The sequence below is a fragment of the Nannizzia gypsea genome, genomic scaffold, assembly GCF_000150975.2.
Source record: "Nannizzia gypsea CBS 118893 supercont1.3 genomic scaffold, whole genome shotgun sequence".
In the NCBI taxonomy this organism is placed as follows: Eukaryota; Fungi; Ascomycota; class Eurotiomycetes; order Onygenales; family Arthrodermataceae; genus Nannizzia; species Nannizzia gypsea.
The window spans coordinates 382,840-406,441 of record NW_003345199.1 but is presented as its reverse complement, the minus strand read 5'-3'; the positions used below and the strand labels follow the sequence as shown (position 1 = coordinate 406,441).

The following is a 23,602-nucleotide window of genomic DNA, read 5'->3' as shown; positions in this document are numbered from 1 at the left end:
CAACAATATCTACAAGTGGTTCGTTTATTCATCAATTGCAATTTCTAGATGGCTAGATATCTGGTTTCTGGGTCAAGGATACGCCTTACTTGTAGGACGAATTGGGGGGGGAGTGCACGGAACAACTGTGAAAGTGATAACTAGTAATGATTATCCGGACATAATTTTTCAAGAAGTAGCTACAAAAGTATAGTGAGTTAACTTCTTTCAACTGGTTTGAGCTTCACCATGAGAGGACCTTTACTCCACAAACCATAAACGCGGAGCCCCTTTTCCCAGCTATCGTATTCTGGTGAAAGTTCCAGATCAAAGTTCCAGAGAATCTTGGCCATGATTAGTCTCATTTCAGCTCTCGCCATGCTGAACAGTCAGGTTAGTGCATTAGAGTAACAGAGGGGAGGAAGTGAGCTTACTTCTGGCCAATGCAATTCCGTGGCCCAACCGAAAATGGTTGAAATACATCTCTTGAGTCCTTAGCAAAATGTGGATCCACCGCGTAGGGATGAACTCCTCAGCACGCGAAAAGTAGCGTTCTGAATGATATGCAGAAAACTGGGAAACGGAAACGATAGTCTATACAGAATCTTGATGAGCAATTTGAGTCATAGCAATAAAAACGAGCGAGATCCTGCAAGAAAACAAGGTCTTCTTTATATATCGAGCGCAAGAAAAGTAACGAACCCTCTCTGGAAACCAGTAACCGCATAGATATTGGCCTCCTTTAGGAATAGTGCGGGACATTATGCCAGGTACTGGAGGGAATATGCGTAGTGTTTCTGTCAAGACGGCAACTAAGTATGGGAGATTGTCCAATTTGCTTATCGTAATATCCTTTTCTTCCTTGAAGGCGGATCGGATCTCTTGAACTAGACGCTGATAAACTGATGGGTTTTTGAGAAGGAAATAAGTTCCGGCGGTGAGGGTGGTTGCGGTGGTTTCGCTTCCAGCAAGCAGCAGAGTCGATGAATTAGACGTCAGCTCACCGTCGGTGAACTCCTTCTTATTATTATGAGCCAGTATATACGACATGAAATCCTTCCTTCCAGTATCTCCACTGTCAATCCTACTCTTGATCGTTTCTAACGCAAACTTTTCGAAAAATTTTATTGTTGGTATAGCGTCGGAAGGAGATCCAAGTAAGTGTTGAAATGGTCCGAGCAGTGGGAAGCGTTTGAAGGGTTGTGTGCGCACCATATAATAAAAGAGATCATTAATCATGCTTATCACGTAGTGAGTGCTCTGTGCCTCAAGGCACCCGAAGGGTTTGCCAAAAGCCAGGTCCACGACCACGTCAAAAGTGGTCCAGTTGTATCTCATGGTCATGTTAACTGGCTCAGGGCCATGTTCTTTGACATGCAATTTCAGTCCAGAGATCAGCATGTCCACAAGACGCTGCATAATTCCTTCCTGACCTCGCAAAGCATTCTCTGAAAATGCGTGTGAAAGCATACGGCGGTGCCGAGTGTGTTCCGCAATATCCTCATCTGCAATGCCTGTACCACCCCTGCCCAAAAGACGGAATGACCTATCTCTTTCAAATTCGCCCGGACGGCTCTTAGGACTGTAGAGCTCTTTCCACACGTCGGGAGTGATCATTGAGATGTCCGTAGGGGATACCCGGACCACCGGCCCATACTTGTCATGAAGTTCCTTTAAGGTGAACGACCAAATACCATGGTATGATCGGTATAGCAGGGGGAGCTGTGAAATGGCGTATAATTTGGGGCCAGGGACTGATGCTAGGGGGCTAATGAAAAGCTCATAAATGACTGTTCCAATGGTGTAAAGCACCTAGACCCAACCGTTTAATGAATGCTACCAAATGTCAAACACAGATATTTCCGTTCAACTAACCACAAGAAGAACCAGGATAGCGCATCCTTCAGTAATCGTCAAGCTTTCTAAGCTTATAGTAGCCATGGCAGAGGTTGTGATGTGGAAATTTCCGATTGTCAAAACTTACAACCACCCACGCTCCTGAGGGAGGGGAGCAAAGCCTGTGTGTCGACCTAGCCGGAGCAACCGAGTCTTTATGTAGTCACCTTCGCGCTGTAGAAGAAAGCCACTGGATAGGACACCTGATTTAAAACCGCTGTCTACCCCTAAGCTGGCTACTGAGCACAAAACAGCATAAAAGTCTTATGCTAAACATACAACGTTGGCATAGCTGGACAGAGACCGGCACATCCGTGCGACTAGAGTTCATCGGGCCCGGGAAAGAGGAGGATAATATATGCAAAGATCGAACAATCGCAGGGGATATCCTTGTGATCAAATGATCTGCACCCTTGTTTTCAGGGTATCTGCCAGTCGGGCCAGCCCAAGTTGTTATCAAGGCCATTTTATTTCTCAAAGCATAAAGGGTGTATTGCAGAAACAACTCGAAGTAATCCCGGCATCGGATAGTTTAGCATCCGTTCGCGGCCAAATAGTTGTACACACAGGCGATTCATGCGATTTGTAACACCAATGCCTTAACTAACAGGCAAGCTAGTCAGTTATGCATAAGTAAAGGGGGAATGAATACCTAGTGACGATGGGAAACGCGAAAGAGCGGTAGGCCGAAACCCCCCATGCATTAAGCATTTATGAGTTAACTAGCACCAAAAGGAGTATGACCATATCGAAATTATCGAATGCGTAAGGCAGAAAGCCAAGCAACGTGTAGCGAGATGAGATGAGATGGCTAATTATCGATAGGTATACGGAGTACTCCGTATATGGTGGTGGATATAGCGTGTATGGTGACGGGGCCGTGACAATAAGCAAAGTTTATGTAGTAACATAGGTAACTAAAATGGTTGTAGAGTGGTTGTAAGGGAGCGGTATATAGGCCATGGAGTAACCTCTATTTACTATTTACTAGATATGAATTCTATCGAACATGCCTGGGCTAAGCTCAAAACGACTATATATCACATTGATCTGGATATAGAGAACTCTCCTGGCACCGAAACTAACTAAAGAGCGATCTACTGGAGACATTTCATAGGCGGAGTTATACTAAAAGATGGATTACTTCATAAATCCTCTGTTCGAGGCAAAACGTAGTATACGTGATATTAAACGTTGGGTATGATATAGACTACATTCTTTAATTGTTAAAAAATGTATTATATCAAATTCCAGACAATAATATTTATCATTGGCTGCGTTGTTGATAAATCAAGATGTATTGTTATTTTTTTTGGTAGGTGAGATGTATAAAATTTATCCAAACTTATGCCCTAGAACTGTAGTTATTCATACCCACCTAAGGCAGTTTGCCGGGAGGTTGGTTAAGCATGGGGTTAAATTTGTGGTAGCTTACCACTGTAGTAAATTCTGGACCATCTCCTTTTCACCACTGTCCTCGAGCATCCGGCGGAACATGCCGTCTCGGTGTGCCAGGACACCAGGGGAATCAAAGTCAACAACTCGGCCATCGCTCATAACTAGAAGCTTATCAAAGTCGGCTACAGTGCTAAGTCTATGTGCTATAACGAGCAATGTGGCATCGCGGAATTCATTACGAATACTGCTTTGCATTAAGGCATCAGTTTCCATGTCCACAGCACTTGTTGCCTCATCCAAGACCAGGATCTTAGGGCGCGTAATCATGGCTCGCGCAAGGCAAAGCAACTGCTTCTCGCCTTGACTTAAATTCAAGCCTCCCCGTGAAATAGGAGAATGAAGATCTTGAAATACAGAAGTGCGCTCGGCTCGGCTAGGATCGATCCGCTGCAGAGCTTGTTGAAGCACGGAGTCGGGATATTCGTCAAAAGGATCTAAATTAGAACGAATAGTCCCGGAGAATAGTATGGGGTCCTGAGGTATTATAGCCAAGCGACTTCGTAGGTCATGCAGTTTAATGCGTGAAATATCCACGCCATCAATCTCGATTGTACCCTTTCGTGCTGTGAGGAACCTAAATAATGCAAGCGTGAGGGACGATTTGCCGCTTCCAGTTCGTCCCACTATTCCAATACGCTCGCAAGGGCGTATAAGAAAGCTAACATCTTTCAAAACTGCCTCTAGATCAGGCGCATATCCTACTTCGAGGTTTGTGACTTTGATTTGGCCATATAATGGCCAGCCTTCTGGTGCAGGATCACCGGTGGCTGGTTCTGTATCTAGTTGCATGTATTCGAGTGCCCGCTCTGCTGCATTCATAGCTAGCTCCACGGAAGTGTATCTGGTAATTGTCTCTTCTGCGACGCTGGAAAAGTCAAGGGCAAAGCTAAGAGCAAACCCGGCAATCGCTGCACTGATCCCTGGTAGATAGACCACCCCAGCAGCAATAACCAAAGTGAAGCCGACGCCTAGGGCTCCTTGTCGGAACCTCATCCATTGAGTGGTAACGAGAATATACCATGAAGTTTGTGTGTATTTGTCAATATATCTAAACATCCGTTCCATGTAGTCATCAGCTCTGTCAAAGCTGCGAATAGTAGCGAGTCCAGAAAGAGCGGACCCGACATGCTCAAAGATTGGAGATTTGGCGCTTGAGTTTAGCCTCTTAATGTCTCGGGCGCCGTCTAGGTATAGATTGACCACATATAGGCAGATGGACGCGAGGACCGTCATCGGTATCAACATCCAGATAGACACGAACAGTGCCGCTATCACAATAACTCCGATAGAGAAGGCTCCATTTAAGAACCACATCAGATCTCCGCCTAGACGACTATCGATCGTAGCGAAGTCACCGACTAGACGATTCAAAATTCGCCCGGTGGGCTCGGTGTCCAGCCATCTCAAATGGGCCCGAAGCACATTGTGGATTGCCCCTTCAAACATATGTCGGGCAGCGCGGAGGGAAGCTATAACTACCAGCGCGACCTTCACACAAATTCCCAGAAGTGAAATCATCGCTATTCCAAGGTATATGCTTAGGTAAAACATCAGACTAGGCTTTACTGATGAGTTATCTGAGGTCTCCGTGTATACCTTGGTCCAGAGCGCAAGCCAGTAGGAACGAAATATTATTGCCAGGGCAGATAGTGCGAAAATACCCAATGCGCATACCCAAAACGGCCAACCGCCTGATGCCGTTATATACATTCGGTATACGCTCCATTTGACTCGGCCATGTTCCCGAGTTTCTTCCTGGACAAACTTCCTAGGCCGAATGGTGACGGAGCTGATCGACTCCCGCTCACCGTACGGGTCATTCGAGGCAGTAAGAGAGTGTGAAAACTGTTCGTGTCTCTCAAGATGTGTCAGGTTTTGCACACTGCTTGAGTTCGATTTGAGTCTTGCACTAGTTCCGTTGTCCAGGTCGACCATATATCCAGCGAGGTTCTCAACAAGGCTAACATGATGGGTAACGAGGATGATAGTCCTACCTGCACCCAAGTCGCCAGCAATCCCATGCTCAAGTATATGTCTGCCGACGTGAGCATCCACCGCGCTAAATATGTCATCCAAGACAAGTATCCCGGCTTTCGAGTATAGAGCCCTGGCAAATGTGAGTCTCCAACGCTGTCCTCCGCTGAGGTTCACACCTGTGGCTCCAACTTCTGTCATGTCTCCATCTGGAAGCATTGCTATATCTTGGTCAAGTGCACATGCGTGCAATACACGTGCGTAACGTTGCCGATGATAGGGAAGGCCATAAAGAATAGTGTCTTTGACCGAAGCATTTTCGATCCAAGGGACCTGTCCAACATAAGCAATGGCCGTGGGAGTAGTCCAGGTATCTAACAGAGGCTGGTCTGTTCCGGATATTGTTTTGTTTTGTTTTGGGCTCGCAATATGGCCACGGAGAAGGTCAGCTTCTCCAATTATGGCAGCTAAGAGCAGGCTCTTCCCCGTTCCTGTCTTGCCACATATTACACTGCACAAATTAGCAAAGTTCGATTAAACAGGAAATGTGCCCCAATTTACCTAAGTTCACCTGGTGGGAAAGCCAGGTTTAGACCTTCAAGCGAAAAGGACTTTGAGTTGAATTCGGTGGAAGGCCATGCAATATCTGCATCTTTGAACTCAACACATGGTCCCGGCTGAATAATATCCTCGCGCTCATTGGATTCGAGGTGTTCCTGGATTCTAGCAGCGCTCACACGCGCATCTAGCATTTCTGTGATTGTCGTTGGAAGGGCACTAATCGTGAACTCTAGGCTTGAAAAAATAGCTAATGCAGTAAATGCAACGGAGGCAGTCATTTGCTGAGTCGTCCATGCGTATACACTGAAAGACGTTGCGCCTATCAACATTGGCATCGATATCCAGCAGAACGTGAGGATGATTCCCCAAATATATACTTCCCTTTGTGCTTTTAGTTCACGCTCTCGGGCGGCGAGCAAGCTCTTACCCCATTGAGGTTCGGATGCGGAGAACTTGATTTGTCTAATTCCGTGAAGAGCCTCTTCAATAACGCGAGACTTGTTATCGCGAGCATTCATAACGACAAGTTGCTTGGCCGTATAGTACCTTGATACCACGCGGTTCACTGGCTCCAGCAACACGGGGACGGCGAAGCCCGCGAGAGTACTTGACAATACTATTTAGCTATGTATAACATTAACGCAATTTCTTAGCGGTGCGACTTACCTCCTCCAACCTAGTAAGACAATAAGAAACCCAGCGGCGATTGTTATCTTTACAATGCCACGGAGCAAGTCCATGTTATAGCCGCAGAACTCTGAAACCCTTTCAACATCTACCCCTAGGAGGTTGACGATCCCTCGGCTCATAGCGTTTGTCGTGTCATCTCCTTCATCTTTTTGTGAGTCTAACTTGTCTGCAGACTCCTCATCAGTATCTCCACCTGATAGGAGAGCATCAGTCTCATGAGCTTCGTTGTTTTCGTTCGAAGCAGGTGGTAAAACTTCCTGTTCCGTGTTTGGTATATTTGTTCCAGGGCTATGCTCGGTATCTATGATCTTTAAGCGAAGAGACTTCGCAAAAATCAAAGCAGACAGTTGAGAACGAACCGGTATGGCCAGACCTCCAAAACTGGCCCACTGCAGCCTATTATTGAAGCTTAGTATTCGTTGTTTAGTTAATATTGACGAGCATACCTACCAGGTATCCAGTCCGAAGTGAATCAGTTTTGAGATCAGGAGACATGCAACCCATAGCCAAACCCCAGGGCCAGCTGAAGCAGAAGACTGCCGCTCAAGTAGTACTAGAATTTTGTATAGACATAGTGGGGGCAGCATCATGGCGCAGCTCTCGACGATAGCAAGCAGCCATTGTCGGTAGAAATTAGCACGGTGATCACGAATGATTGCCTTCCAAAGCGGGTTCCGAGAGTCAACGCTCTGGACAGCAGAAAACCTCTCTAAAAGCACTTTAGATCTCGTGTTGTGGCCTAGACAGGGAAGGTCTGCGTACTCAAGCCTGCTAACTTTCCTGGCTCGACTGAGTAGTGCCTGGGACCAGGTAAAAGTATATCTGGGGGGTATGGTGAGCCTCTTTTGTATTTTTTTTTTCAGCAGTCTTCAATATGATTGCCTACCTACCTCTGGAGAGCGGAGCAGGTGTATTGCGCATCTACAGCTTGACCATCGTGATACACAACGGGCCTTCGTTGCAAGCACGCACCTGCAACAGCGAGGGCCAGGGCGATGCCTAGCTGGATCCATCGAGCAGCTTGGGAAACAAGAGAAACAAGATGACCAGCAGGCCGGTGGTATCCCTGTGTGTGGTACAAAGCGTACACGTCTATGACCAGCGCAGAAGAGAGTGCAATGGCTGAGAAGGATATCCAGAGGCCGATAGCATACTTTCTCGTTTGCGAAGACTCGCGTACAAGGAAGAGTCCATCAGCGCTGACCAAGATCTAATCCTTCGTCAGCAACAGTGGAAGTGAAGGGCTACAGATAGTTAGTTAGCTGCCCCCAGAGGCCAGCTAAACCGGCGGAGGTCAGGTCATACCCATTCCACGGTGATGATAACCGGGCGGAGCGGGAAGCCCAGCAAAGAGGCAGACGTGACAGATAACAGAAGGCCGAACAGAGCAGCCAGATGAATGAAGATTTGAAGGCGCCGAGTGTAGCGTGCGTATTCGTTCACAGCTGTTGGTGAAGCCACTCCGTCTTTGTCTTCGTATATGCCTTCTCTGCCATGTCGTGTCGCTGCTATGCTGGTCCTTGCACGCAACGGGCTGGCAAAGAAAAAGGCTGCAAGGACGGTAAAGAAACTAAGCGCGGTTAAGGCTGTTACTGTCGCTGTTGCCATGACTTGAGCCCGGGAAAGGAAAAGGGACCGAGCCTGAGGTTGCTGAACGCTGGTTGAGAGATTGAACCCCGTATCCTGTCCCGGTTCATGACGTTGGAAGCCGCAAGAGTAACTACCATCTCGGATATTTAGTTAGTTACTCCGCACGCTGGTGCATGTAATTAGTTGCCTAAACCAATTTCATGATTCCCTTTTCATATTAACTTGCAGAGTCATCCATGATCCTGGGAGCAGGCATGGATATCTGGAAGTCTGGCTCGATAAATCGGTAGTTAGCTACCTAGTTAAGGAGTTGGTGCTCGAACTAGTGTAAAATCATTCTTCCGTTCTCGCACCTAAGGGTGCCCAGAGAAATAGGGGAGAGGTCCTCCATATACATATTCCTGTTTTGAATAGCTAACTACCATGGCCAACTAGTCAATGCTATGAATTTTATTCTTCTTACGGCCTCTTCGCCGCCAGCCATGCAAGCCCTCCAATGGCAGCAGCAGCAGCAGCAGCAACCCACGCCCCTACGGCTTGAACGCCCGCGTTTATGGCCGCTATCCCGGTAGCGCCTCCAGCCCCAGCGCTCTGTGCCAGTGAAAACAGACCGCCAGCCACGATCTTGCCTCCCATCGTACTTTGGACGGCAGCAGCGACAGAGCCTAGGAAGAGGGGCTATTAGAGAGAGCAATCAAGAGGATGATGGCATGGGTTATAACTCTGACTTACCACCTTGAACTCCCGCAGAAGTGAATCCCATCGCAGTAAGAGCTTGTGTTATTATTATACCTGGGGCCACAATAAAGACGACACCTACAACACCAACCACCGCGGCTAACGCCAAAAGAAGATTACCGAAACTCCATTCGGTGGCCTTGATAAGTTGGTTAGTTATAGAATAGAACTTCAGCTCTTGCTTATAAAACAAGGAGATAGCACAGCCTTGAGCTTTATTTATTTACTTACCTTGGCGACGCCCTGGTAAACAACGTGGGTCATATCCGCTGCCTTTTCCAACGTCTGTGGGCCATATGCCGTTAGTAACTAGCTGGCTATCTTCGCTCAGCGCTGAGTTGATGACGGTATCACTGGTGGTAATCAGCTTCGACGTTAACTCAAGGTGTGATAAAAGATTCATCCTCAGTAGGCGCAGACGGGACGGTGTACGGTGGGGGGTGTTTGTTGTTGAAGGCAGAGTAGGAGGGCTGCTGCTGATAGAACTAGAGCTCATAGGTATAACGTCACCTTCCCCAGCTACATGCTAAGCCATGGTTTTATGGCCGACCTCTTCAGCCTATGTTATTGGTTACTGGTTGTTGGGCTATTGTTGATGTACCATCACATTCTGATACCAACACAGCGCGTAATCTCTATATAGATATAATGGCAAGCTCATAACAGAGTTACTGTCCCAAGCTCATATGGCGTGTTTTTATAGGCAATTTACCCCTTTTGTTCGTGCGATTCGGCCATATCGCCCTTTAAGCTCCTGGAAGTCAAGCGTCTCTTCGTACAAAAGACACGACTCTACCACCTCCCACGCTCAGCTACAAGACATGTCACCCGGAGACACTGATATCCAATATTACTGGGTTGATGGCGCCGAAACACTTGAGAACTACGTGCCTGGAGGGTATCACCCTGTTATGGTCGATGACGTTCTTCATGGCAGATACCGCGTCGTGCACAAGCTTGGATTTGGTGGATACTCGACGGTTTGGCTAGCTCGGGATATGCGCTTAGGACGTTATGTTACCGTCAAAGTTGGTATCGCATCCGAGTCGAAATCGCTTCTACGTGAGATACAGTCTCTGCAGGCTCTCTCGTCTCCACAGGGATCGCTTTCAGCCAAGATGCACGTTGGACGCAACTCAGTCCCTCATATCTTGGATCAATTCGAGGTACACGGCTCCAATGGAACACATGTGTGCTACACTATGACACCATCACGATGCAACTTGCAAGAAGTCTCGTTTAATGAGTTATTCTCGTTAGAAGTAACTCGTGCCCTCGTAGGTGGGCTTGTCAGGGCCGTTTCGTTCGTTCATTCCCAAGGCTATGTTCATGGAGGTTGGTTGGATGATACGAACCCCCTTTTTATATGGATTTATACGCGCTCGGCTAATACCTAAGAATAACTCTCCCGGAGTTACTTGACTAGATATCCACCTTCATAATATCCTGCTAAAGCTTCCATCTAGCTTAGATCATCTTTCTACTGAGCAGCTGTATGAAACATATGGCAAGCCCGAGACTGCTGTGATTAAAAGACGGGATGGAAAACCTTTACCACCCAATGTTCCAGTCAAGGCAACCATACCGCTTTACCTTGGTAAAGAGGCCGAGGACTTTACGCTTGCAGACACAAGGGTTCTTCTCACTGATTTCGGTGAGGCATACTCTCCTGCCTCAGAAGTCCGTCGAGGGGAAGACTGCCATACGCCACCAGGTTATCGACCACCAGAGGCCTTGTTTGAGCCACAGTCTGCGCTCGCTTATTCCGCAGATATCTGGAGTCTAGCCACGGCTATATGGGAGATCATTGGCATGAAAGCTATTTTCAGCACTGACTGGGTGACTGACGATGAGTTGGTTTCTCAATACATTGACATCCTAGGCCCCATGCCGCCTAGCTGGTGGGACAGCTGGGAGGCACGCAGTGAATTTTTCGACAGAGATAGGCGTCCAGTCGAGGACCGGGAGGTAGCACCTCCACTCGATCAGGCGTTCGAGCAGTGGGTACAGAAGTATAGGCGGAAGCGCAAAGTAGGAGAATTTCCCCAGGAGGAAGCAGCAGCAATTATAAATCTGATACGGCGGATGCTGGTTTTCCGGCCGGAAGAGAGACCGTCAATAGACGAGGTCTTAAAATCAGAATGGATGGTCAAGTGGGTATGGCCAGATTATGAGAAAAGCTTAAGGACATAGCACAAGCAGTTAAGAATGGGAGTAAAGCTCAACTGATTTGAACAATAAATAAGGATGGTTATAAAAGACTTGTACTGCAGCAGGAATGGCTTGTCAGTGGAACATTGGGGTTTGGGGAAAAAGGGCGGGGAATAAAGAAGGCTGGTATTTCTACTACAGCTAAATATAGGTGAGCGGAGGATATGGCTGGTTGTTCTGAATACATTGCTAGAGAAACGGCCGTATATCGGGCTGCTAAATGATATAGAAACGCAGATATAGGGATCAAGGAGAGACTTTATCGGGTCCTGTGGCATTTTCTGCCTGGGCATACACACATACATATATAACGCCAGACCCTGTCGTAAGGCGCCATGGTTGCTATGTACAGCGGACTGCGTAACATAGCAGGTGAATATATGCTTTGATTGATGCTGCCACATGCGCCCATCGCAACAGTTGGCTTCCGCCTTCACAAAGGAGAACTTCGGATCGAGGCCCTTGAGCAGAAGAGTACGTAATGATATCATCGTAGAGCCATGCATGCCAGGATAGGCCACGCGAAGCCATGCGATCTTTTTGAGCCTGTAGTGTGACGGCGTCTGGCTTCCAGCAGCAATCGCAGCCTCTCGCAGCTCCGTATATTGTAAGCCTAGCCATGAATAGCTTGAGCTTATCTCTTATGGGCGTTTCTCAATCTCGTGTATTCTCTCCTTCTTCTCCTTTCCTGTCATTTTTGCAACTTTCTCTTTGTGGTATCAATTTGCAAATATCCGTAGCTTCATGTCTACACCCCCAGTTGCAATAACACACCGGATTTGGACTTCTGCGGTGTCTCCTTTCTTGGCATCTCCGTTTCTTCCGTCGCCTGCTCCATTACCAGTGGCTGCGTCCTTGAATATTGAGGGAGCCCATCTTAAACAGGTAATGAATCGTTCGTGCGCATCCCTCATCACCTTGATGCATTTTCCCTCTTGACTCAGATCCCAACAACGTAGTGTCCTATCGTCTGATACAGAAAAGAGGTATTTGCCGCCCGGATGAAAAGCCACTGCCCGTATCCAGTTGTCGTGTCCGGCCAACGTCAAGATACAAGTGCCTCGGGCATCCCATATCTTAATCTTCTTATCCCTAGAACCAGTGGCCATGAACTCTGCAGTGCTACTCGCTGGCGGAGGCTTTTTCAGTCCAGTTAGAGGAGATAGATATTGGTATGAAGTAGACGGTGCAAGGGCACAGCATTCGTTGAAGTGTTCGTGGCCGAACATCGTTACTTTGGTTTCTGGATTCGACACAGAAATGTCCCATAGCCTGGCAGTGCTGTCGTCTCCAGTTGAGAGCAAAAACCTTCCATCTGGAGAAGGAAAAACATCTCGTACCCAGGCGGTGTGTCCCTGTAGAGTTCGCACACAATAACCGGTGTTGACGTCCCATATCTTCAGTGTCTTGTCTCTACTAGCGCTAACCAGTAGGTTGCCCGACGATGGCGCCCCTGAGGCCCCCAAGGGTATAAACCGCACGGCACTGACACTATGGTCATGGCCCAACAGCGTTCGTATGTTCTTATATTCATTCGCCGGGTCCCATAATTTGATACTTAAATCTGAGCTGCACGACGCCAGTAGTATGCCGCCTCTCGGGCCTCCAAAATCCACGTCAACAACTGCTCGTGTGTGGCCTTTGATTGTTCGCTCCAGCTCGCCCAGCTCCCAGTCCCATATCTTAATAGTGCAATCATCAGATGCCGAAGCAATTGAGGAGAATATGGGGTGGAACGCGACACTGTTGATGGTATCTCGGTGCGATTCTAGAGCATGCCGAGCGGGGGACGTTGGGATCCAGGAGGCGGGGTCCTTGTTGCGTTTGGAAAGTGAGGTGGGTGTCGCATTGTCGAGCTCAGCCTGCATCGCTGCCATTCGTGATTCAAGGTCCATAATCTGTAAGTAACGGTCAAAGTTAGACTTGAGTTCCTGAAAGTGTAAATGTTTGCCGCAAGCAAATGCAAGCTTAGGAATGAGAGAGTCCTTCAATGGCCAGTGGACCTACCTTTTTCTGTAGCCGGACTACACTCGTCCATTTCTTTTCCAGTAAAGTCTCATATCTCTTTGCTGTTGCCGGGTCAAACGCATTCTCATGTAGGTTCAGCTCCGCTCTCAAGGTGCTAGCCGTGTCCAGGAGGTTATTGGCCGTGAGATATGCTATTATCGATTTATGACTATACACGCGGCGGTTAGCCTTCCATCTATCCATCCCAGCTTCGCCATGTCAGCCCAGAGGCCATGGCAGGCCTACACCTACAGCTCTTCAGCTTGCCGATTGGTCAAGATCGGACTCATCTCTACCAGTTGTTGTCACAGCAGGGGTTATTCCTTTCCTCGTTTATTCGTCTGCTTGGTTCTTCCTAAGGCCGGAGGCCCCTCTACTGAAGGCCACTTCAGCGGATTTCCCTTGCTTCTCTGGTAGTTGATGTGAGGACACAGTGTGGGGGGTTTATGGAATAGTCTAGTCGCAAGGGGGGGACGATAGCTTGGGCGGTCAAGGGGCGGCGGACGCAGCGCAGAGCTGTAAGGTAGAGACGAGGCTGTACCGGAGAGAGCAGAGAGAGAGGCTGACGGCGACTTGAGCGAGCTGGACGGTCTGTGGTGGCGGCGATGTTGTTCCTGTTGCTGCAGTTGGTTTTTGGGCTGGTTCATCCTTTCGTCGATATCAAACCAGCTTCTGCGGAACTAAATAAACTTGCCAAAACAGGAACAAAAGCGACGTTCGGCAGAAAGATATTCCGGCTTAATAAGCGATTCTGCATGGCCGATACGATGGCCAGGGAAGTGAAAGATGAAAGGTCAGGGATGAAAGAGATGAAAAGAAGAGAGAGATAGACGGTTACTTAGGGATGGTTTACGGGTTTATTAAGAGTATTATCGCATAAAGACGAAAGGTATGAGAGTTGCACTACCAGTTTATGCAGCACAAGAGTGCATACGGATAGATACTCCGTATACATGTCACCTAAATATCCGGAACCCGCTCGCCGTAACTTGGAGAGGGAAGGCAGTCAGATTGGACAATCAACAAGGAGAGGCTGGTATTTCAAGAATATCCTACAGATATGGATCGCCCTGGATGATGGCCTGAAAAGTAAGGCCTGAGCTGTATTCGCCCCACAGGTTGGGTATATACCAAGCTTTCTAGCAAAGGAAAAGAAAAAGAAAAAGAAAAAGACCCGGCGCTGAGGGTCATGCAGGGCAGACAGTGGCAAAGAGCCGTCGGCAAAAATGGATTCTAGTAGAGAAGGCCGCGTTGTTGACTGACGGATGCCAGGCGACCAGATGATATTAGTTAAGAAAGAGTCATCATCCAAGGCAAAACCCCCCGTGACTAGCTATCCAGGCATCCAAGAGAGGCGTATAGATCTCTCGAGTCGATTTAGTCTCCAGGACACACAAGTTTATATCAACTCGCTGAGGCGAGTGGATAGGCAAACGGGCCAAGGTGTCCTTGCCGACGTGGCTGTGACGCATTCGACGGACGAGGATCATTCATTGGCCATCACGAGGCAACGTGTTTTCGCCTGGCGGAAGTGGCAGTTGAGCAGAGTGAATGATAGCTTGCGCATACATATTGATGCCTTGCGTATGGCTCTGTGTCCATCATCCCGCGGTAATTAGCCTGGCCAAACCCAACCGGCTGCCAAAAGCATCCGTCCCTTTACTCCTTAGAGGTAGCTTCACCCCCCCGGAGGTGAAGTGCCCATTCAAAGAGAGACAGCTCAGCATCAACTGAGGATTGTAAAAGATAGCTTAACTAGCATGTTGTTAGAGGATGACCATGATCAAGTCGCTCAGTCGACTGACACGACACAGCCTTCAACAGAACACATAGTTAACCAGTGAAATAGATATCATCATGGCTCCCCGTCAGCCTCAAGGCATCGACACAGGCTTCCTTCTACCATCCCTCCACCCGGCTTCCTTCGTCTCTGTGAGTCTCCGCAAAGACGTGAATGTCCCGTCTTCGTTTGTTGATGTTTCGAAAGGGAAAAAGCAGGAGTGAAAAACTTCAGCTTCCACGTGACCACATCTGCCAAAAAAGGTCAGTTTTTGCTTCTTTTCTTCAACTTCAACTATCTTCACAGCCACGACGACGAGGAGACGCGGGAAATGGAGTCCTGGACTTCCGTGGATGGCTCAGGCCGGCTTAGAGATGCCAGTCATGAGTCACGATCACCGCAAGGGGAGGATGATATATCTGCCTGGCATTTTTGATCACGAGTCCAACACCAGGCAGCTATATTTCATATATAAAGGCACCAGCAGGTCTATCTTTAGAGTCACGATTTGCGCTCGCTCGAAGGAACGAAGCGACCAATATTCTCTCCGCACAAGCGCTAACTGGATATCCCGCTTCAAGCTGAAACTGACATTCAGGATCTTCTCGCACAGTTCAGCCTGGCATAGACCGTATAAATTTTAAGCCGCAGCAATACGAACGAGGCGCTGAGCTGCAAGAGTATATAACGAACGGAGTATACTCGTTTGTTCGTTTGTAACTTTGTACCTTCAACTGCTACTCTACTCCTACGACTACCGTTACCAATCCACCAGCGGCCTTCCAATCTGCATTGCTCCGTTTAACTATGCGTTAAAAGGTATTCTCTTTTCAGGAATTAGCTACGATACTATTATGGTTGAGCGAGTCGAGTATTATTTGCTTCCACGAAGTGAATGGAATATCAGGACGCCCTCGGCCACACCTCCAGTCGAAGAAAATAAGATGTCTCAAAGGGTTTCACCCGTCTCTGCAACTGCTACGTCACCAAGGCCCAGATTAGCCGTCAAGCGCGCTCACGATCCACCAAGGAATCAGGATGGAAGCATCTATTGTGACCATCCTGACTGTCATGCAAATCCTCCTGCCTTCCGCCGTCCATGCGAATGGAAGTAAGGCAACCCTCTTGTCGCCTTGCTTTTGATCCTTCTAAAAATAGTGCTGATATTTTTACGTAGTAAACATATGGATAAGCATGATCGGCCATATAAATGCAATGATCCAGATTGTGCAAAACTGCCAGGCTTCACATATTCCGGCGGCCTACTGCGCCATCAGCGAGAAGTGCACCGGATGCACACGCAGGGGAAGAAACTGATGTGTCCCTATTCCGACTGCAACCGAAGCTCTGGAAAAGGGTTCACCAGGCAGGAAAACCTGAAGGAACATATTCGCCGTCTTCACAGGTCTGAAGACATTCCTCTCACAATCAGCAATGCCACTTTACCGCCTCTCTCCCGAGCTTCTACCAGCACCATCATTATTGCGGGTATATCAGCCCCCGCCACCGCTCCACCAACAGCCAATGACTCTCGAGTCTTGCCCCCGATCTCATTACCAGTGCACCACCCACCATCAAAACGGAAGCGGACCTCCACTGCGTCGTCAGTTTACGTATCCGAGGATGAGACAGCCCCCGAGGTGCGTGCCTTACGGGATGAGGTATCGTTCCTGCGCCGCGAACTGGAGTACAAAGGCACCCAAATAGACGAACTAAAACGAGAAATGAGAGAGCTACGTCGGTTATTTCAGCATCCATGATTCCTAATGATGTCGATACTAATATTTTCTTTGGACTCTCCTGCTCTGGCGTTTTTCCTTTATCCCCGCTAGCTCGCCATGCAGCCCACTCAGCATGGTCCAGCTGTAAGGCGCCCACCGCCGACTACCCCCTGGTCTGGAATAAGGGGCTTTTTTCCTCTAATATGAGTTTGACTTTCATTGTTGCATAGCATGGGAAACATATATTTTACAACTACGCCCCTCCCTCTTCCCTCATATTGGCCTGTTCATAAATTAAATACGGCTCTCTCATGCGCATTTTTCATCCCGGTTTGATAAGACTGTGAATAGTAGAGGAGTCGTTTACTTAGATCATTCAGCCTCCATGCATTCATTCTTCCTTGCCTATACGAGGTATACGTACCTACCGAGCAAACGAAATTCGTACGTAGGCTGTGTACAAACCAGGCTACCCGCAGCATCCGTGGGGGGAATTGGGCGGGCTCTCTGTTTCACTCTGCAGTGTAGCCGCACAACACGAACTGCAGAGCCTCATCTTCCATGGCGGCTTAGCTAGCCCGATGCAGGCACCAGCCTCGTATAATTCAACTTCAGCTCCCTGCACCGACAGGCCCATGTAGCGAATGATGTTCTCCAACACCGCCCTAGTGGTGACAAGCGAAAGGCAATAATAATGTCGATGCTAAGCTTGTGCGAATTATTAATACGGCGGCCGCAGTCTTTGTTCTCCGTCTTTCCTCCGGTCTCCGTCGATCCATGCAGCTGAGACAGCAACGGAGCCAAGGTGCACACCCAATCATTCGCAATCAGCCTGGAAATGCTTAACTTGGCTAGTTCTTCCGTTTGCGTTTGTATTTTGAGGCATTGTATTCTGTTTGCTCCCCCAGCCACCAGCTATGCACTACTCGGTAGTTTCTCCTCCTGGCAATGCGACATTCCGTTGGCAGTCGGCAAGGCGTTTCACTTCCATTGCTATGTTCTCTGTATGAGCCTGTCTTTGGATGCTCAGATCAAACTTTCGCTAAATTCAACAGCCACCAACGAGAGATATGGAGTATTCTGACACACAAAGTTCAGGGAAACCCCGTCTGATGATCGGGAGACCTTAATTGTAGGTTAAACAACTAACCTAAACTGAACTCGAAGGGCGTTGAAAGATACTTGGTGTTAGGTAGCTACAACGCCCCTTCGCGCGACTGCAGCTGCACCAAAGGCGAGCCACCAAGGGCCAGGAACATGAATCGGATCGAATACCGGGACTCAGCCGTGAACGATTTGCATCCGAAGCCTCGTCTCAGCATAGAAGAAGTAGAAGCGGAAGAAGAGAAGCTGGTGGTGAAGCTGTCGTTCTCGTCGTTCTCGTCGTTCTCGTCGTTCTCGTCGTTCTCGTCGTTGTCGTCGTTGTCGTAGTCGTTGTCGTCAGGCGTCAGCTTAGTCAGCCACTGTTTTTTTAACTGGTTGCTACAAAAGCAACGTTAGACGTCAGTTTCACTTCAACCACAGCCACAGCTACAACCACCTACATCTACAGCGTGGAGCCTGGGCAGAAACTGATAGTGCACGGAAGGCCGTTTCTCTTACAAACGGACCTGATAATGAAATGCAGTCCTTCTAGCCTTCAGCGCTAACTGCTAGACAAGCTGTCCTGCCATCAACAGCATCACTCCGAACCTCCCTGTCCCACTTTCTTAGGAGAAGCAACCAGTCTCCCTTTTGCTTCATAGCTACATCCTCACTTTTCCACCTGCTTTACTGATACTCCGTACAACACACTGGTTTCTCATATAATACTGGTCCATACAGTCCTGGAGAGAGATATCTACAGCTCCTATGGCTTCAATCCCGCACTATATTCCTAACCAGGAATATAGCAACGCTGGGTTGGATAATCTATCAGACAGCGTCCACTCAGCTATGGAGATTGCTGAAAAATGCCCGTTGGAAGTACCCGCCTCGCACGACCTCCCTCCAGGGGTTTATGCCTGTCCCGAGTTCATGAATTTCCTCTCGGGTTTACAGATCAAACCGCCTATCCACCTCCTGGACTGGGTATATGACCGTCGCCGGACAGCACAGGATATCCTTCCCTTCTTATATCTAGGGCCAAACAATGCTATGCGTGACAAGGAGTTTCTTGCAAATCACGGCATTACTTTACTCCTGGCTATCAGAGACCGAACCCGGATTCAGGCTGTGACGGTCAACGGGGATAGGGTAGCAGCCGACCTGGGAATTGAGTCGGACTACATTGAGATAGACAGCGCACAAGAGCTTATCAGCAAACTCCCGAAAATAATCCGTCTAATCAATGACCACGTATGCATGTGTCCAGCTCATCAGCCGCAAGGAGATGGCAGAGCGAAAAAGGTATTGGTGTTCTGCGATACAGGAAATGATAGGTCAGCCTGTGTAATCGCCGCATATTTTATGGCAATGCTACAAACCGGAGCAGCTATAGCATCAAGCCACGTTCAAGTACGACGACTGTCCATCAACATTCACCCTGCCTTTATGGATATTCTGAAAGCTTTTGAGACCATTCTGGATGCGCAAAGGTCTATTGCCAGGAACGCACTAGACAACCATCAAATTGGTCCAAATGGGTTACTAGTGCCGGACAATACAATTTCAAGAAAAAGGTCTTTCGAAGTTACCGAGGAATCCCAGAACTCAGATGGAGAGCCCATGGACACAGATCACTCACTGGGGGCCTGGGGCGATCCATGCCGGCCCTCTCTTCCCCCTTTCCGTGATGTAACCAGCATCTAGAGAAGCAGCAACACTCAATTGATGCCTACATCCAGGGCTTTCTAGCGGTTTCTTCCGTAAACTGCAACTGCTCTTTCTTCTTGTTATCATTTTAAAGTGCCAAAAAAGCGTTTTGCACTAATGCAGGAAGCCTCGACCCAATGTGACCAAAACGGTGTCATTATTGCGGAACTTGCCCTTCCTCTCTTGATGATTTTATGGTTCGGTGTTCGTTAGAGGCTCGGTTCTTCTTCTCTTTCCCTTCTTCCGCAGAAAGTTTGTGGGCCTATATTCCCTTTCTTTCTATCATTTTTCTCTTCTTCTTTGTATGGTCTTGTAGTCAATGGCATCCTCCCCCTTTCATTACTTGTTGTATCTATCATTATCCTGCCCTTCATCCTTCAACAGTGTTATTTATCTCTGCTGGATGTACAATAGCATTCACACACTCAGTTTCTACCTCTCTAGCGGCGGATGCCGGTGTTCACAGGGCTCCTTTTTTGCGTTCTATTTTCTATAGGCTGCCTTGTGTGTATCTTCCTATGGCCAAATAGGGCATAGACTGCTTCTATGTTCTTGACGCCGCGGCGATGAGTATTCACAGCCATAACGCCGGGCGCTTCTTCACAACTTACTTCACTGTTTACTTTTACAAGCAAGCAGCCATCTTGCTCTCTTTTCCTGGAGCCTGATTTCTTCTGGCTTGGTTCATTATTAACTCTGCCTATTTGCTGTCTAGGGGACAGAATAACAGCTTCGACCTTGAATTTCGATTTGATAGGACCAAATAGTCACTGTTTACATCACTCTGAAAACGTAAACACCGTTGAATCTGCGTCAAATATCAGCGGCTGGCAACATGCGGTTGAGACAGAGAGATAACATCCGGGCCCCTGAACGGTATGGCGGTGGAGACTGGGTTGGGAAAAAGGCGTCGGGTCGTCGAGGCGCGTCAAAGGCGGCTTCCGAGACGCTTGACGACTTGCCTCGTCAACCACACGTCCCTCTTATCGCGAGACCAACTGCAGGGCCACCGCCGTTTGTTGATTACGACCCAAACTCGCCTCCAGCTGCGTTTCCTACGCTTGACAGTCCTCGACCAGAGGGGATGCCGCCTCAAAATAACAAACCAGACTCTCCCGGATCCCCTGCGAACGAGTGAGTGATATTCCTGAAGGGCAGAGGATGCCTGAGGTTTCAAACATAGAGTATAAACTAATCTCTTTTCTGCCCCATAGATTCCAGAGCGAGCCGTGGAGTGATATGGAGTCGAGCGAAGAAGATGGTAGCGGAGAGGACTCGGACCATTCTGTCGATGTTGAAGACTACAAATATCTTCACGCGCCCACATACGTCGAATGGAAAGATCTTAACCCCGTTATTCAAATGGAAATAATCCAGAATCTGACCCAGGTCTATACTTGGCCGCGTGTGGTATACATGTTAGAGCTGACGCCACAGCAGCAAGAGGATGCCTTCCAAAGCCCTGCACGCCGCCAAAAGCAGGTGGAGGATGAAGCCCGGGAGTTGCATGAAATGCAAGTTAAGCAGCTGAGGGCACTCCTTCGTATCGACAATAGCGTCCTGAGGAAGTCCAGAGTTCCAGGCCAACTGGTATTTCGAAGCATTTCAAAGCAGTACTTCCGAGAAGCTAAAAACCGAACGGCTGTTGACCATCTCATGATCAAAGCCAGTGAACTTTTAGCTGCTCGGAGGTTTCTGCGGAGACTGGGGATCGACACAAAGTACGCCGGAGAATGGAAGAACGACCTTGCAACCATTAATCAAGCGCATGAAGAGAATGGCGAGGATGAGTTCAAATGGATTCTTAGCAGCGAAGAGACTGAACGGTCTAGCAGCAATCCTCCAGCCCAGGCAGAATTTTCTTCATCTTCGTTTCAACCGCATAATGGTAGCGCTAATGGTCCGGATCGTTGTTTTGCCAACCATGCTGGAAACCCAGAAGTGGGTACATGCAGCGTACCATTGTACGAGGGGCCAAGTGTCCCAATAAATTCGACCCCCCTGAATGCTGCTCAACAGATTCTTGGCCGCAGAAAATCCGCTAAAAAACCGGACCGAAAACCCCCTACTTGGCCTATGACTGCCAATCCAGGAAACCCAATCGTCCGACTGAACGTTGGGCCAGAGGGTGCCGCGCAGATACACAATGCCATGCATATCGCAACTTCCTTGTCACCACAGTCACCTCAAAACTTATCATCGAGCCCTCCAGTACCTTTAACTTCCACCAGCAGCCATCCACCTAGTTCTTCACTAGTATATCAGACAGCAGAATCAAGAAAATACCCACATTCGGAGTCTGTCATCTCGCCTGGTCCCTTTGCGGGCGATGATAGGCTTCCACTGCAGAGGGTATTAGGTGGTCCATGGTGGTACAATTCGGGGCAAGTCATATCTAGAGCTGGAATCACATCCTCCCAGAAGCTCAATGAAAGATTGCATGCAGCAAGAGCCGAAAAGTGAAATAGAACGCCAATGTTTCGGTCGCCCTATTGGTAGATTGCCGCCCGTGTCGCGGATGAGCTTACCCATCAGAAACCTGACCCCCCTAAATAACCACCAGGCCACTCCTATGCCTCATAGTGATGATACAATTGCACAGACGCCTCCGCCAGGATACTCTTCACCAGCTTCGCAGTATAACGCGCCATCAGATAAAAATTTCAAGAACCTAGCCATCAAAGTGCCCAATAATAACGTTCAAACCAAAATGACGTCGGCTTCATCAGAAAATTCAGAGCATGGGCCGCCATACTCACCAATATCACCTATAATGGGAACATTTTCCGTTCCCCAGGCCCAGGCTGCGCCCGGCGTAACTGGACAGATCCAAAACGATAACCCCACAAAAATTGAAGCCTTTCTAAAAGGAAACGCAAATGAAAATGACCAAAATGACGCAGTGAGTTCTGTTCTTGACGATGGAGCATCATCCACTGCCGAGCCAGTAGGCTCACCAGCTTCACTCCCTTCTGAGGTTAAATCTTCTCGGCCAAGTTCAGTTGATCCTTCACATCCGGCCCTCAGGGCAGCCAGTGAAACCTCGGTTCCAGATGTGAAGTTCCCAGAGGCAATGGTAAACTTTGGCAATATCTCTATCGCCACGACCTTCGCGGTCTGCTGTGACATTCCGCCAATCGAATCAGTAAAGAAAGAAGAGTATGTCTTTCATCCAGCAGATCATCCACCAACAGTCAAACGAGAAATAACAAATGAAGAACATGGATCTTCAGTTGAAAATAGGCCGGCCAACAAGAAGGCCAAACTTGCTCCTACGGATAGGCGCCGTAGCTCGAGATTGAGCAAAACTTCTACCATCAAGGAGAAAAAAACTAGAGTAGCACCTTCAGTGACGAAGAAATGTCTTGGGAAAAAATGAAATACAATGAGGAAATTAGGGGATAGAGTTATTAATCTGTGTTTTGGGTGGGATTTCGATCTTGTTAGTCTGCATTGGTCCTGGTCGGTTAGATGGGAAGGCATTGGATGTGCTTTGGAATTGTGAAGTTTGGCATTGATGATACACGTGAATCTCCCCTCTATCATGTAATTATTTGATTCCAGTTTCTCCCGTTAAGGTGAGTTGATTAACAATAGCTAGCAAAGAAGCGGAAACCCGAATGAAACATGTTGCTTTGATGTCGTCCTTTTTTACTTTTGCTTTACTTTTGACCTTTCTACCATACCGGAATTCCGCATGATTAGTCAACCGTAGGATTACCGTAATAGTCACGTGTATTTCTGGATCAACGTTGATCCAATTTCTGCATAACAACACGGTTGCGCAACTAGTAATGGTTGACAATACCGTAAGGTAACCACAACGTAACTACAACCAGCCTAGAACTCTCTACTTATTGACTACAAGGTTTACTATGCTTATTGCCACACCCGTGGCTCTACATGCTATATCTATCACCATATCGCTATATACGCTGTATACTTATTACCATGCTTATGCTCATCGCCATGCTCATCACCATATATGCTGTATGCTTATCACCATGCTCATGCTTATCGCCATGCTCATCACTATATATGCTGTATGCTCATTACTATATATGCTGTATGCTCATCACCATATATGCTGTATGCTTATCACTATATATACTGTATCCTCAGCGCCATCCCCTGCGCGAAGCCAACAGCTCCTTAGCCACCAGCGTATGCATCTACAGCTTGTATATTATCCAACAGTCTGCAG

General features: G+C 48.1%; 8 protein-coding genes across 8 annotated transcripts; 5 read left to right on the top strand and 3 right to left on the bottom strand.

Annotated features, from left to right (window-relative positions):
• Positions 1 to 197: 197 nt before the first annotated feature.
• Positions 198 to 1,920, bottom strand: MGYG_03580 (averantin oxidoreductase; the record flags this gene model as incomplete). The annotated part of the gene is made up of 4 exons (XM_003173357.1): positions 198 to 360; positions 461 to 573; positions 682 to 1,791; positions 1,855 to 1,920. The coding sequence occupies 4 exons, from the start codon at positions 1,918 to 1,920 to the stop codon at positions 198 to 200; spliced, it is 1,452 nt and encodes a 483-aa protein (XP_003173405.1).
• Positions 1,921 to 3,306: 1,386 nt separating this feature from the next.
• On the bottom strand, positions 3,307 to 9,150 carry MGYG_09020 (hypothetical protein; the record flags this gene model as incomplete). The annotated part of the gene is made up of 9 exons (XM_003173356.1): positions 3,307 to 5,818; positions 5,869 to 6,474; positions 6,535 to 6,954; positions 7,009 to 7,380; positions 7,449 to 7,768; positions 7,864 to 8,278; positions 8,612 to 8,813; positions 8,881 to 9,025; positions 9,118 to 9,150. 9 exons carry the CDS (start codon positions 9,148 to 9,150, stop codon positions 3,307 to 3,309), a joined length of 5,025 nt encoding a protein of 1,674 aa, XP_003173404.1.
• A 557-nt stretch (positions 9,151 to 9,707) lies between these two features.
• Positions 9,708 to 11,079, top strand: MGYG_03577 (CMGC/SRPK protein kinase; the record flags this gene model as incomplete). The annotated part of the gene is made up of 2 exons (XM_003173355.1): positions 9,708 to 10,221; positions 10,313 to 11,079. The coding sequence occupies 2 exons, from the start codon at positions 9,708 to 9,710 to the stop codon at positions 11,077 to 11,079; spliced, it is 1,281 nt and encodes a 426-aa protein (XP_003173403.1).
• Positions 11,080 to 11,816: 737 nt separating this feature from the next.
• On the bottom strand, positions 11,817 to 13,394 carry MGYG_03576 (nuclear distribution protein nudF; the record flags this gene model as incomplete). Its single annotated transcript, XM_003173354.1, has 3 exons — positions 11,817 to 12,995; positions 13,105 to 13,273; positions 13,357 to 13,394. 3 exons carry the CDS (start codon positions 13,392 to 13,394, stop codon positions 11,817 to 11,819), a joined length of 1,386 nt encoding a protein of 461 aa, XP_003173402.1.
• Positions 13,395 to 14,057: 663 nt separating this feature from the next.
• On the top strand, positions 14,058 to 15,108 carry MGYG_03575 (hypothetical protein; the record flags this gene model as incomplete). Its single annotated transcript, XM_003173353.1, has 3 exons — positions 14,058 to 14,193; positions 14,395 to 14,715; positions 14,954 to 15,108. The coding sequence occupies 3 exons, from the start codon at positions 14,058 to 14,060 to the stop codon at positions 15,106 to 15,108; spliced, it is 612 nt and encodes a 203-aa protein (XP_003173401.1).
• A 720-nt stretch (positions 15,109 to 15,828) lies between these two features.
• Positions 15,829 to 16,644, top strand: MGYG_03574 (hypothetical protein; the record flags this gene model as incomplete). Its single annotated transcript, XM_003173352.1, has 2 exons — positions 15,829 to 15,995; positions 16,062 to 16,644. The coding sequence occupies 2 exons, from the start codon at positions 15,829 to 15,831 to the stop codon at positions 16,642 to 16,644; spliced, it is 750 nt and encodes a 249-aa protein (XP_003173400.1).
• Positions 16,645 to 18,456: 1,812 nt separating this feature from the next.
• On the top strand, positions 18,457 to 19,395 carry MGYG_03573 (hypothetical protein; the record flags this gene model as incomplete). The annotated part of the gene is made up of 1 exon (XM_003173351.1): positions 18,457 to 19,395. One exon carries the CDS (start codon positions 18,457 to 18,459, stop codon positions 19,393 to 19,395), a length of 939 nt encoding a protein of 312 aa, XP_003173399.1.
• An 838-nt stretch (positions 19,396 to 20,233) lies between these two features.
• On the top strand, positions 20,234 to 22,777 carry MGYG_03572 (hypothetical protein; the record flags this gene model as incomplete). The annotated part of the gene is made up of 3 exons (XM_003173350.1): positions 20,234 to 20,532; positions 20,613 to 21,654; positions 21,758 to 22,777. 3 exons carry the CDS (start codon positions 20,234 to 20,236, stop codon positions 22,775 to 22,777), a joined length of 2,361 nt encoding a protein of 786 aa, XP_003173398.1.
• Positions 22,778 to 23,602: the final 825 nt, after the last annotated feature.